Here is a 14816-nt window from a genome sequence, read left to right as displayed (position 1 = left end):
GGCATTGCTGGTTCTTCGCGCACGCACACGCGGCCGTCCTCCACAACCAACCCCTGACCCGTCCGTCACCATATCCTCCGTTCCCGTCCCGCAAGTGACCACTCTTCGAATTCTCGGCGTTCCCTTGCAAGCCGACGGCTCGGGAGCCGCTCTTCTTCCGCAACTCCATCTAACCGTCACGCAGCTTACGCACCTCATTCGAAGAGTCTGCACTCAGCACCATGACCTCCGAGAAAAAGACACCTGCCAACTCATTCATGCGGTCCTGATAAGTCGCATCATATATGGGGCACCGTACGTCCAACTGAAACCAAAGGAACACTCCAAACTCGACGCACTCATTCGCAGAACATACAAAATTGCTCTTGGACTCCCCGCATTCACTCCTACCACGCACCTACTCCGACTCGGCCTCCACAACACACTGTCTGAACTCCTAGAGGCACAGCAAGTCGGCCAGCTCGCTCGCCTTTCCCTCACCCCCACGGGACGCACCGTTTTGACACACCTGGGCCGTCCCGCTCCTACTGCATTGGACGCACCACAACGCATGCCCACCCAAATCCGCGCACACATCAAGGTCTCGCCAATTCCGCGCCATATGCACCCTACTTACAACGTGGGTCGAAGACAAGCACGCGTTCGTCTCCTGGAGAGACGATACTCCAACGATCCCAACACCCGATACACGGGTGTCGCAACCTACCCAAACCGAACAGCCCATACAATGGTTGCCCTCAACGCTCAAGGCTCTATCCTGACATCCGCCACCATCGCTGATACCAACACCACTACTGCCGAAGAGACAGCCATAGCCCTCGCCGCCACCACAGCACCTACCGGCTATGTAACCATTCTTACCGACTCACAGCAAGCTTGCCGGAACTTTCTGACCGGATGCATTTCACCTCCCGCCCTCAAGCTTCTCCAGACAATAAAGACCCTGCCCTACATCCAAGTTGTATGGACCCCAGGTCATGCCTCACTCCCAGGGAATGAGGCGGCACATGCCGCTGCCCGCGATATCTTACTCCGGGCATTCCCATCAGGGGCGGGCAACTCGGCTGCATCGTCCTCCAACCTTCCCGTTCCCAGTCGCTACACTGATATACTGCACCACTACCGTCAGAGCCGTCTCCATTACCCACCCCCTCATCCCTCCCTCAGCACTTGCGACGCCCGAATATGGCGCAGACTCCAGACGGAAACTTATTTTAACACTCGTATTCTTCACCATATATCCCCCACTACCTACCCTTACAACTGCCCTACCTGCTACACTCCCAATACGACGTACCATCTTGTATGGGAATGCGCCGACCACCCGAACCCCCTCCCTTCCCCCACCCCGGAGCAGTGGGAGTGCGGGCTGACCAGCTCTCAGCTCGGGACTCAGGAACGCCTGACCTCCCGGGCTAGAGCAGCAGCAGTCGCTCGCGGCTTTCTGAACTGAGAAGAGGCCACCCACCTTCTTTTTTTTTTTTTTTTGTCGGCTCAAATAAAAACGTTTTTTCCTCCTCCTCCTCCTCCTGAGGTGCCCCTTGTAAGATATATTTCAAATTAGCCAATCAGTTTGCCCTTGCTGACTTGTTTTCTATATACCTGTTCTAATGGCCAACATCACCTGCACGGTATTGACCCACACGAATAGATTGCTCTGAATGAGCTATATTTAATATTTACACATGTGTTACATTTCCGTTCACAGTGATTGGCGCCATTTGCCCTAGGCAGCGTCTGTCAATCTCGCTTGCACGGTTAGCCGCCACTTTTGCCTCCCCGTCAAGCCTCCGGTCGCCCCGCCACATCATAAGGGACTTGCACCTGCTGAAAGAAGCAGCGGCAAGGTAGCTTCACACTTACGGGGACCTCCTCTCCTTTGTCTCCTCACGGCGTGTCAATGATGGCGAATGGAATGTCGCGCTTGGTGTGCCGTTTCTGTGGGGCATTTGACCACTGTTCGATATCAATGCAGATGGCAACTCGCACGTGTCGCTAGCCTTCGAACGTCGAAGGCTGGCGAAACGCTGCGTAAGTGATTAAGTGTGTCTTTAGGCGTTTGGGGGGCACCTGTTGTCACCGCTCAATGTCATTTTCCAGCTGTGGCCTTCGCTGCTGTCTGTACCTATTCAGAGATATGACTAACGCTTGAGGTCTGCGAACAAAGGATTTCCAGTCTTGCTTACAGGCTCTAACCGTGTGGTCTTGAGGAAGCAAGGCGAAGAGAAGGCTCCATAGGAGCACTGGAAGGGTTTTGTGTGCCTCCCTTTTTTTGTCCTGTTGTTATCGTCTATATTTGGCCTTTGGCTTTTTTTCTTGAACAACCAACAGGACGAACAACTTCTCCAAGATGAGGTTTTTGATCGCGTAACCGGCCTAGAGATATATAGAGGGCTGAGAGAGAACAAATGAATTCAGTGCTTCATAATATGACTGCGAAAGTTTGCTGCTGGCTAAACTTCCGTTCTGTACACTAACGCGCAAGCAGCGGTGTAGTTAAAAGCGTGCGGACGAAAACTAAAGTGGTGCGCTGGTCACCCGGCTCCATCTCGGGCAGCGCAAAGAGGCGTTAGTTTTTCAACAACCGCATATTTTGGCTGAATATTTGCACAGTCCGCTGTCTAAAACAAGACGTAGGGCATGATCTGATGCAGATTTGTTCTAGGTGCTCAAGCAAGCCTCCTTTGTATCATATAAATGCTTAAGCGGGTCCACATGGATGTCACGTGTTCTCTGTGCCGGGTGTGCATGAAACTCAGCCTTAATTCCTGGTTATAAAATATCCGATACACCTCTGTTTGTATATTCTGCCCTTTCGTCGACACTTTTGTGCTAGACATTCATTTTTGTGGTCGATACTCCATGTGCTGGAGCCCAAATTTATTCAGTGAATAATTGATTTACCTTGTTGAAGCACAGAAATTATTGAGCTCATTGGCAGTTTGAAAAGGTTTGTCCAGTGCACCTGTGGGTAAGTAGCAGTACCTTCAGCCTTCAAAAAAAAAAAAACGCGGGTTGAAAAAAAACCAACCCGCGTAGATCGCGGGTTGGTTTCGGGGCACACAGCGTTCTTCCTGTTGATCGCACATGTGCGTTAGGACTAAATGTGCAAGTAAATCGTGAGTGAAAGAACAGTGCAACCATTACGTATATCAAATAATTAATGTGCTAGTTTCACATCTGGGTCCACTAAACCTTTGAATAAAGCTTGAACTGAAAACCGGACGGCGACAATGTTTAATGAGGCTGAAGTGACGTAGAGTTAGTCCATAAATCAGGTGGAATAGGAATTGAAGTGAAGTTTGTGGTGCTCAACCCTCTTTGACATGAACTTCACTATTTAGACGTCGGTCTCATTGTGGGTTTTGAGGTTGAAAATGGCTTGAAAACTTGATTGAAGTTGACCATCAAGCTGGCGAGGTAATTAGCCCACATCTCATTGTATAACGGAAGTGCCCTGTTTCGATGGGTCCAGACGCGAATATTTGAGCACACTTATTAACGCCAAAGAACGCGTTTGCCACGCCGGCATCATCTGTTGACTGTATTTCCCTTTGGAGGCGATCACTAGCGTGTCTCGACTCGCCGTTGGCAAGCGTCGTTACCACCGCTTCCCTTGCCCATATGACATGTGATGTTAGAGATATCTACGCTGGTGACGGGCGAAAAGTGAAAGCGACAATACGTTACTGGTACATAGGATGGGTGATCTGATTCAGGTCAGCTCTCACATATGCCCACAAGGTGCTGTACAATGAGCGGGACATTTTTTAAATTGGAGATCAGTACCTGTCGCAGGCACTGCATGATACATTGACCTCGGGGGACTATCATAACTCTATAGCGGTACGAGAATAGCTTTCGCTGCCGGCGTTGCTATCTTAGGGTCTGAACTTTTTGCGTGTGTCAGCCAAAGCCCGTACATGCATTGGTAACTATACGCTTCCAAATCACCTCAAACCCACGTACACATCCACCTGGCAGTTATGTAAAGGAAAAGGATAGGAAGTGGCGCTTTTACTATTTTTTCTTTTCTACTTACCAGAATGGGGGAGGTTGCTTCGTACTGGCGTGGCGAACTCTGGTGATTGCAACTTTATAATTGCTAGGTCTTCCAAGTATAGCTGCGAGGTCAAGTCTAACTTCTTATGCATATTTGTTTTCGGAAATAACCATAATCAATCCTTTAGTGGTAGGAACGACGCCGCGAAACGGGGTTTAGCAGTGTTATTTTAGACAGGAGAGCACTTGTTCAAAATATTCAGTATTTCCGCGAGTCGTTTCAACTTCGTCCCGTTCAATATCGACAAGAATACTCCACAACACACACGGCAGTTCTTTTCAAATCTCGATTTCGTCATTCGCAAGCAGCCCGTTATAGATTACACCCAGGGCACGATTCAAACCCCCTTCTGTAAGCCCAGATCCCCCTTGCAGTTGTTGCGGACGGATACAGTGGACTTGGTAGATCGCATTTCGGGCGTCACCATATAGGTCTATTCAGTGCGTCGTGATGGCGAAACAGTGGGCTTTTACGTGCAGGACAACATTTTTTTTTTTTTGCTGTGTTGGCTCAGCATAGCATTGTGCTATCGAGCAGTATGTAGGTCAGGGGTTTCATTCCGAACGACACCCGCTTGCTGTGTCTCTGGCGTTCTTTTCTTCTTTTAAATTTCTTTGCATCCTTTACTTGTTTGCTCCCTCCGATCGCATAAAACAGGACTTCAGTTACACCACACAGCTAGCCCCATTATCATCCAGACCTTCCTCAGAAATTATCTTATTGTAATCAGAGTTCACACCAATTATCTTGTAGAGAAGTGCAGATGCAGTGGCATTTATGTTTTCTCTCTGGCTATGTGGAGGCAGTGGCGATTATATACCGGAAATCGCCGGGTGAGTTGTACGTGGGACCTCGCGGCTTCAGCTGTTCGCCCGAGAAATCGAAGTTCTTTCTGCTTTATACCACCCAACCAGCAGGGAAGGAAGTTTCGCTCTCCCCCTTCTTCTGTTAACTCTTTACAGCAGGTTTTCGCTGCATTCCCATCGTCCGAGGCATTCCTGCTTTAGGACTCCATATGCAAGCGAACGGCAATAACTCAGAAATGGTGCTGGCCCTCAAAAAACATACGCCGGGCACCAGGTGGATATTTTGAACTGCCAGTCTCCATCATGGCATGAAGGAAGAAAACCTCATTTGTCTTGTCCAGTCGTTCGAAGTGAGCCGATTGACGTACGTTGCTCCGTACCTTCGCCTACGCTGGGCAGACGAAATCAAAATCCATGCTCTGTCTACAAACAGGCCATTGACATCCCGCTTAACACCTCCACCGAGTGGTTTGAGGCTTTCAAACTAAATGGCAGTTTTGGCAAGCGCATTGAGGCCCGAGGATTAGGACAGCACGTGCGTCTAGCTAACAGCCAAACGGTGTGCCATATTTCACACAGTTTGGGCATTACCCACTCTTGCAGCGCAACTCGGCGAGCAACTACTCCTACAACGGTCAGAGAGTGCATCGTAATTCCCCCCATTTTTGCGAAACGTGCACACTGTCGACAACGAGGAGCGACTTCAGGCCAGCGTCGGAGCTCTGAATAAGCGCTCCGCTAAATGGGAAGACGTGGTTTTAACGGACGCGGCCGACTATTTTGGCCGCGACGAAATGGCCATTCCGCTGGTCAGTAGTGAGGAAAATTTAATCGCCTCCGCCTCTCACCGCACGAGGTACTCACTGGCGGGCGAAGCAGCGGCCAATGCACTGACGATGGGGCCTCCACAAAAATCAGAGCAGTAATCAGCGGCTCCAAGCCTGCAATCCTAAATTTTTAGCGAGGTTAGATCTCCAAAGAGGCGTCCACAGTTTTAAAGTCTGGAATCCACACCAAAAACTGAAATATTAAGATCCGCCTAATATGCACCTTCGCCCACTCCGGCGTGGCCGGGAACGAGTCCGCACATGACGGTACTCCAGGCTTCACCGATTGAGTGGACGTCGACTTAGACGAGGGTTTCGTTTCGCTGTGGGGCAGTGACGTGTTCTACAGGGATATTGCCAACCGCTATTGTTTGGCCCGGCCCCGCTTCCCACCCGAGCATGCCTCCCAAAATAAGCGACAGTTAGTGGTCCGGCGACTTCTTCACACAGATTCATATCGGAGCCCCGTTCTATAAAGCTACTGCTAAAAAGGCTGTCACCTCCAGACTACCAGAGGTAAAAGTAACAAGCGGACGTAGCCCACATTCCAAGGAAATGTCAGCAGGGACTTCGGAAGAACGTACTCCTAGCTCCAGTACATCTGGGCCGTCCAAGCTCTGTCGAAGAAGCTGCCAGAGCTTCTTCGCTTTAGGTACTTTAGTTGACAGCTTAATAAAGTTTTATTATCTCTGTTCGCTAGCTGCATTGATATTGTAAGACATGCAGTGAGGCTGTTAATTTAAGTTTCAGTTCACGAATCCCCGGTCTTCAACAAACAACTGCCGGGAAAGAAATAGAGACAAGTACGAGTGTTGTCAACAGACGAAGAGTATGTTTTATTCAGGCAACACTGATCCTAATCAGCACAAACCTATATTAAAACATTCTAGAGAGACTTATATTTACAAAAGGTGGCATTGCTCGCAAGGACATGCGGAAGCGCTACTGTCGCTACAATGCAGATAACTGGCGAAATAAATAGGTGAATACTTCGGTATGAAATGGGCAAATAAATAGGAACACATATTTTCGTGGCAACAAACGTAGTAACACTGTCGCCTACGACGTCGCGCGCTGACATGATGAACAATGTGACCTCCAGCTGCTAAGAAAGTATCTTGGGCCGGTCAAAACAAGAAGCTCACGAACTGCGGGCCAAGCCCCACGAGGCTTAGCTAATGAACATGCCTGAACACAGTTGTAGTCAAGCTCAAATTAGCGAGATGAGCATAAGCGTTTGGTACACAAGACAGAACTTGTACACACATCAGCTGCGCGGCGGGTGGCTTAATACAAAGCAATTTTTAATCACATATCACACACATCGATGGACGCTAACCAAAGACATAAATGTCCACTTTTAACGGAGTAGCGCGGGTGGTAAGGAAAGCTTACAACAATGGATCAACGTTCGACGGCTCATTCGTAAGCAATAACAAGCTTGCCCCAATTTTTTGCGTTTTTTTTTTAATTTCCATCGCGCGTGGCCGCTGCTGCACATTCTCCTGGAGTTGTTACCTGTAAAGATCAAACACTGAAGCGAAGCTAGGTCTGCACGTGCCTCCGGCCGAAAGTGTGACACGGTTGTAACTTTTGATGTCCGGCATTGTCATTCTGGCGCATTAATTAGTGGCGTTGATCAAACCAGTACTTTCTAAATAAGAAACATTCCGGGACTTTTCGCCAGCCTCTAAAAATAACTGTTCTGGTGAGAACGGGGCTTTACGCAGATTCGGACCAGTTGTTGCAGGAAAATTAACATGGTTTGGACGCTATCCAAAATATGCTTGTATACGAGCGTTGTGTCATTTGTAGAACCAAACCTCAGCGCTCTTTGTAGTAATTTGTAGAGAATGTACGTGTAGGTGCTTTTTTACGAGATACAGTTCACTTTACTTTACACGAGTTTCACAATTTTCAACACACAAGATTTCAAGACATTTAAAGATTTCAAGGGGAATATTACGCCTTTTCTACAAGTAGACAAATATGAATTCCAGGGGTGTGGGAGGGGGGATGAACAATTCCCAGAAGAAACCGTGAATATTTCAGCGTGTTGATTTAATTTTAGAAAGGCTTCTTTGATTGGGCTGTACCTAATCCTACAGGCTTAATTTCTCAACGAAAGCCCTTCACCTCCCTTCTCTGACCATTTGGGATTTAAATGGTTATGGTATTGCGGCGTTACTTTGGCATCCTTACGCTCCGACGAAGTATAGAGGCTATCCTTCGTTTATAGCATGGAAGCAAATGGAGACTGATGGTAACCGCCTCTTGAACGGGTGTTTGCCCTTCCTCAGTGACTCAGCACCGGTGGGTTAATGGTCTCCGAGTTAGTGAAGCTATCGACTGAGCTTTTCCTTTGCTATGGTGGTCTTTTTTATGTCTGTTTGGATATGTAGAAGAAACAAAACTTCATATTGCTGCTTATCTACAACGTTACGTAATTTAGATAAAAGAAGCAATATAAATACATTTCTGTGAATAGTAAGGGGTCCATTTTATAGAAAAGAACGAAGCAAAAGCACGTGGTATATTTGATAAAAGAAACCTGCAGCAACACCATCATTCCAACTTCCCATTGTTATTTTTTACCATGGACAGAAAGCTTTATGTGTTGCTCCGAGTATCGCCATTATTACCATCCACGAATGAAAGAAGATGCTGAATGGTTCTGGCTTCTTACTTGTCGGTCACATTTCCTCTAAATGAATATGCAGGCATATTATTGGGTTGCGTAGTGTTTTCCTTGGCTTTCTACGGCCAATTTTGTGAGCAATACTCCTGTTCTAATGGAGATGCGTCTCTCCCAATTCTTACTTCTCGCCGCTTGGAAAAACTGCCTGCCACATTCCCGACAAATCCGGAGGCACATACAGACGCCTGCAGCACATAGAATATGAACACAAGAAAGTTAGTACGAAGTATAATGGTGGCAGAACGGAACACGGGCAGCGTGCGAAGAAAGCTGGGCAGTAGCCTCGACTGACCTCTTCGTCTGCGAAGACAGTTTGAGCGGAGGGAGTTAACAACTCTAGCAGGGTCGCGTTTATTCCCGTTTCACCTCTCTCATTTTAGCATTGTCTTCACTTCATCAAGGGTGTACGCCGTACAGTGCTTGGTTGTTTTTTTAGAAGAAGAAATAAGCTCGACAATGTCACTACAGCTTCATGATGGACAAGGTAGTTTTTTTTCTGTGTGTGGGCATGAGTTGATTATCGGCGTTTAGACTGCTGTCATCTGCCGTACCTAGCGCCTTCTTGAGGTCCCGTTCTCACGAGAACAAGGTTCATGCTGGATTTCTCATCTCTGTATTTTTTTTGTGTTTTGGTTCTTTTTTATGTTTGTCCGCACCTCCGTCCTCGTCGCCACAGCAACCCTGAATCCTACAGGCCGAGAAATAAATCGCGAGCTCCTCTTCCTTGCGTGATCGGATTCTAGGGTGAGGTGTAAAATAGTGGGGAGCGATTGATTCTAAGGTCGAAAAGCGTGTCGTCAGGAGCGATCAGAGGCGGCGTCGATTTGGGCGTTGAGGAGGAGAGGCTGGAGACGAGCGGCCAGACAGGGGCGCCGCCTATATCCTGAGCAGCTGGTCGGCTGAGCGGACCCGTGAAGCCCCGACGTCGGGTGTGGGCAGGCCCGTGAGGAAGTCCTCGAGCGCGCCTTCGTCCACGACCCCCTGGTAGAGGGACGAGTCACCGCCGACGCCTCCCGTCGCCTGGCGACCACCGTGCTGGGTTGCCGACTGCTGTTGCTGCTGCTGCTGCAGCTGGTTGTCTTCCTGGGACTCGAAGGAGCGCTTCCGCTTGCCGCTGCAGGAACGATTGTAACCAGAAATAGTCACGCTGCTGTCTGCATATTTCTGGGTGAGGTTTCTCATTCGCAGCTAATGGCTTTAAAATTAGGAAGTTGGAAGTGTTTGTTTTTTCGTATACAATTACTGACCGATTTTGAAATTGGGCTTTCGCTTCGTTCATAAAAACGGTTCCGTTTGCCAGAATTAAGATTTTGAGACTACGCGGTACGTAATACGCGTGAGCACAAATGGCACCGGAAACGCTGCTGCAGCGATTCTCAAACAGCGTGCATGTGCTTTCTTCACTACACGGTGGTTGTTTCTGAGAAAGGTCTAGACAGTATGTGACACGCGACAAGTGTAAATAAGCTCGTCTGCAAGATAGGATATGTTTTGTGTCGCAAGTAACGATTGCAGCCAGGATGAGTAGTAAGCGAAGGTGCGCACATTTTGTTGGGGTCGACGAGTCCGTAGGCGACGGGGAACGTGATACCCTTGAGCCGGTGCCGCAGGGACTTGAGCCCAGCCAGGGTCTCGAGTTCCGCCAGCCGCTGGTCCGAGATGCCGCTGCGCCGGTCCCGGCTGCTGGGAAAGAGAAGGAGAGAAGCACCGAATCGCTCATCCGGCAACACGTGTGCTGTTTCGCGTGCAAATCAATGGCGTCCTCAACAAGGAGGACACGAAAGACACGATAACATTTCAAAATCTTTATAGTGCTCAAGTCAACTTCTTTATTGCACATGCTGGCGCATACCCATCGCACACTCTCACCGAGGACATTTTGTTTCGGGAAGGTTCCAGGTTTGCGAGAATGGATGAAAATTCGCAGCAATCTGCGTTTCTGGAATAGCACTGATAGACGAAGCTAGATAAGAACAGTAACAACCGCAAGCGCTGTAGAATCCTCACTTCTCACAAACTGGCTTACAATACAGGCACGGACATTGTACTAAGAGGTATCGCTGGGGCTCTGAGACTTTTCCGCTAGCGGTAAAGCTATATCACCCCCCGGAAGAAAAAAATGAAGCTTTGCCCGCACTCCCTGTATCGGCTAGAACAGCTTTTAGGGGCGAGGACCCTTAGGGGCTGGGGCTACTGGTGTCTCCTGTCGTCATCGTCATCATCGTAATCATCGTCTCACGTACTCGCTGTACTAAAACACCGGGAAACACTTATACGTCTCGTGCTATAACGTAACACTACTAAAAAACCCGCCCGCATCTTCCCACGGGGGGAACTCGAGTAAATGCGTCGCAGAGTGGTGGGGGTATCGCGTGAATGTTGCGTAATTGGGTATGGTTTGGGAATGCTTAATTGTTATCTCGTCTTTATTATTCTTATTTATTGAATGAGGGAGAACCGAAGGCAAGGAGTGTAAAGTTAAAGTCTGTCTTTATTGCTTGGTGCCATCGTTGTATTGGACGGAGAGGATGACTGCTTTGTGGACGCTAAAGTGCACTTTCAAGGGGTCTTTGAGGAGCGGTCGTGCGATTGCGTAACTGGTGAAGACGTTGCTTCCATCGCATCTACTCGAGTCAAGCAAAGCGTCAAGTCAAGCGAAAGCCAAGCAAAGACGCCCTTTACTGAATTCCGAACACGCGCTCCGCCGCTTATGTACACACCGCCCGCGTTCGAGGGAGAGGAGTACGGGGGAGAGACGCGCATGCGCACACTTCCGTACACAAGCGCGCGAACTTTCCACGCACCCACCACGCCGTTATCACGTGTACACGCCCTGCCGCCGTTACTGTTGAGCGCGAAGCAGCGCACGGGTAGCTACGACGCATGCGCGCACCGACGCGCTCCCCCCGCACCGCCGCAGCTGTTGTTGAGAGCGACGGAGCGCACGGGGTACACGCTCCTCCCGCACCGCCGCACCTGTTGTTGAGAGCGAGGAGGGTACGGGGGAGAGACGCGCACCTGCGCCTCGACGCGACGCGCATGCGCAGTGAGCGTGTGGACGGTGCCGACGCCGAAGCGCGACATCGTGCGACTAAGAAATGCTCCGCATTTAAAAAACACCGTGACATTCGTTTACGCCTCACGCTAGAGAGCTTCGTGCATCAAAGACAAGAGACTTTTGCAGCAAAGCTGTATACCTCTACCCCCGAACGGATTCATCTCCGTTGGCAAAAACGCCAAGGTGCGAAGAATACACTTATACACTGCATGCTTCGCCCCTCCACACGTTTCACGTTAGTGGAGATGGGCCGGGATTGTTTCCTGAGGTGTTTTCGCAGTGTACGGCAGATCCCACGAAATGCTCTCACAATGTACAACACTGTTCTGAGAATGTAGATTTTAAAAATGGCAGAAACCTACTTTCCGTATTTTCGCAATATGCATATACGTGATTTCAGTGCCCGTTATAGGACACTGGGAGGACGATGTTATTCCGTAAGTTTCACTATATCAAAATCTGGATGCAAACAACATGGAAGCGGGATTGCTTTGTACACCCCTCCAGACACAAAACTATGGCGTTTCCGCCTTGCTTTGGGAAAACTTTCGACAGTGCGATACAAGGGTGCTTACTTTCTCGCTCAGCCAGCTTAGTTTCTTTCTGTCGGGTAACGCTATCTCAAAATGAGTAGAACTTAAAACTGTCCTTAGACTTCCAGCTATTTTGCACAAATTTAGCTCTTATACAGGCTTTATTGTTAAAATGGGCTTAAGGCGTGAAGAGCAGAGACAGTCTAGAGAACAGATTGGGAAGTGACTTCGCCTGAATCACTAGCTTAACTCCTTTTCTACCAGTCTACACTGTTTCGGCAATAAGGCCCTCCTTCTCCCGAAACGTATTTCCTAATGCTTCGATGCCCAGCTCCAAGGAATACCAAAAGGAAAAAAACTCGTCCAGCGCGAGGCGGCCGGCGCTACCTTCACGCAGCTGAGTAGGCAGGGCCAAGCCTCGCCTAGCTATGACGTCACTGCGGGGAGGCGAGCACGAATGCTGCTCGGTGCAGTAGCCGGTCGAGGCACGAACGTGCACTGAACTTGGATGCAGCCAGCAGTTCCTTGTATCACTTTCAGACGGCACGCGCCCTCACTCTGTCCCTTATTGTCGGTGAGATGTTTGAGTGGAGCCCCTGGCTATGACGTCGGCTAAGGGACTAACGCGGCTGTCTTATGCTACACTCCGCTTGGGAGGGCCAGCAGTGCCTGGGCTAGAAATCGCCCGCTTTGATGCTTTAGTGCATTAAAAAAACTTATTTTTAGTAATTCAGTTATTTTTGCCAGCTTCTGACACATGTAAAAAATTTCAAGCGGTATCTCCCACAAGTTTGCAACACACGAGGAGAGAGACAGGACAACTTTATTCAGAGCATCCGTCAGAAGATCGAGTGTAACTCGTCCTTTCAAGCTTATTGGCGAGGTTCAGCGCTCAGAACTGTTCGATAAGTGTTAAAAATGCGTAGGATTCCCTACACTATTTTAGAAATTGTCGTATGAAGACTCAATTGTCTAATGCGACGTACCAAGCATCGGGTCCTTACACGCACATCTCACAGCAGGAAATAAAGCGGCTGTGTTTTATTTCTGTCGTTGTTGTTGTCTTGCTTCAGACATTTTTTGTGTGTGTTTCTGCGCCCAACGCATTAATTTTTATGCACCGTCACAAACGTCTTATTAGCAGGTTTGGGGATGTTTGGAAGGCTCACAAAGATCATTTGGATATTTTTTTCAGGCTGTGGGGCATACATTACCCTCTTCACAAATGGGCTTTCGTTATGGCTGCGTGCAAGAAGGTGCATATCCGCCCCGTGCGTTGTTTATTGGCATGTAAATAATACAATGACAAGGTTTGTGCTACGCTACCGCGATCGCGCCCCGGACAACGTTGTCCAGCGAGAGAGAGAGAGAGAGAGAGAGAGAGAGAGAGAGAGAGAGAGAGAGGATAACTTTAATGAAGACCAGCGATGTTAGCCCAGCTGTCTGGCTGGCTTACTACGCTAGATGAGAGAAGAAAAACAAAAAAAAAAAAAAAAAACAGGAAAAAATGTGAAAACGAAAAGATGTCATTTGCTGCTCCCCAATTTTCACTCTGTCCAGTTCTGTGCTACTAAGAAACTCCAAGAGAGCTTTGACTGCACGCGCAGCCGGACTGGGACCTGACCAAGCACCCAAAACAGCGCTCAGCTCAAGTCCCGCACCAAGCTGCCTGCACCAAGATAATATGAGTTTCTGCCTTTGGACGGTGTACTTTGGACACACGCATATAACATGATCAATGTGTTCTCGTGAGTCAGATCAGGAACAATTTGGTGAAGATGCCTGTTGGATTTTGTACAGGTAATGTCCCGTATAGGCCACATTCAAGCGCAGCCTATGCAGAATGGCTTCCACGCGCTTGATAAGTCCAGGTGGCATTCTGGAGGTGCACTTGGGATCAATCGCATAAAGAGGTGCGTATTGCTGCCTTGCATCAGTCCAGATAGACATCTGCGCTTTCCATGCGGTTGATGAGGCGAGTATTGCCGCATCCTTTCTCGTAAATGGGATCGGCAGAGCTTAACTGCAGAGACTGTGGGCAGATGAGGCGGCTTTGTCAGCTGCGTCGTTGCCGGCAACTCCGCAGTGGGCAGGAAGCCACTGCAGACGTACGCTGTGTCCCCTTTGTATGGCTTGTGAGCGCAAAAGATTGATTTCCCATGCCAGCTGTTCTTTTGGAAGCGATTTTAATCTCTCGTGTGCTGACCTGGAGTCTGTAAATACAGCCCATTGATTGGCCGGGTGCTTTAGAATATACTGAAAAGCAGCACGCAGTCCAGCCAGCTCAGTACTCGAAGGCGACTTTTGTGCTCCGAATTTCTATCGTAACCATCGTTATCACATCGAACTTACTCTCAACTCGAAAAATTATGACATGTTTACGGTGTTGAAAGCGTGATATGGTCGCTAACGAACGCAATAAATATTATACATGTATATATTACAAGAATCGAAACCGCTTAATATTTCCAAGCAGCTCATTTATTGTTTTCCAACCCTTCCAGGCGTCAAGAGCAAATCGTGGTCTACTCGGGATGGCGTTCTATGAATTGAAGAAAATTGCTCTTACTCGCTCCTCCTGGACTGAGGACCCGGCCCACTAATCACCTTGACTTTACTGCTAAATAAATTTGTTTCCTCCTCCTCCTCTTCCTCTCCCCCCTCTTGAATGCAGTTTTCCTATAACGCATATTTGTACATTGGGAAAATATGGCTGAGGGAAATGTACCGAAATATTCCTCCAGGTCTGAGAAAACAGCGTTACTGTATCTTTACTGTAAAAATGACTCGTTCTGCTCTATAAACCTACATACTGGTTAGAAGCCTGATAT

General features: G+C 48.6%; 1 protein-coding gene across 2 annotated transcripts in view; it reads right to left on the bottom strand.

The window, feature by feature from the left end:
• Nucleotides 1-6508: 6508 nt before the first annotated feature.
• LOC144166612 (uncharacterized) overlaps nucleotides 6509-14816 on the bottom strand; it is a 199870-nt gene continuing 191562 nt past the window's right edge. Inside the window, exons 3-4 of one of the 2 annotated variants that reach the window (XM_077696152.1) lie at nucleotides 9940-10077; nucleotides 6509-9508 (exon numbers count right to left, since the gene is read on the bottom strand). In XM_077696152.1, the coding sequence (XP_077552278.1) occupies nucleotides 9271-9508; nucleotides 9940-10077 (376 nt within the window). In that variant the 3' untranslated portion in view covers nucleotides 6509-9270. The remainder of the gene's footprint in view (nucleotides 9509-9939; nucleotides 10078-14816) is intronic. The other variant, XM_077696153.1, reaches the window with a different exon arrangement.

This window comes from Haemaphysalis longicornis, unplaced genomic scaffold, assembly GCF_048455015.1.
Source record: "Haemaphysalis longicornis isolate Haplotype H1 unplaced genomic scaffold, Haemaphysalis longicornis Haplotype H1 scaffold_18, whole genome shotgun sequence".
NCBI classification, from domain to species: Eukaryota; Metazoa; Arthropoda; class Arachnida; order Ixodida; family Ixodidae; genus Haemaphysalis; species Haemaphysalis longicornis.
Note: the sequence above shows the minus strand (reverse complement) of the source record. Positions and strands in the feature narration are given on the sequence as shown.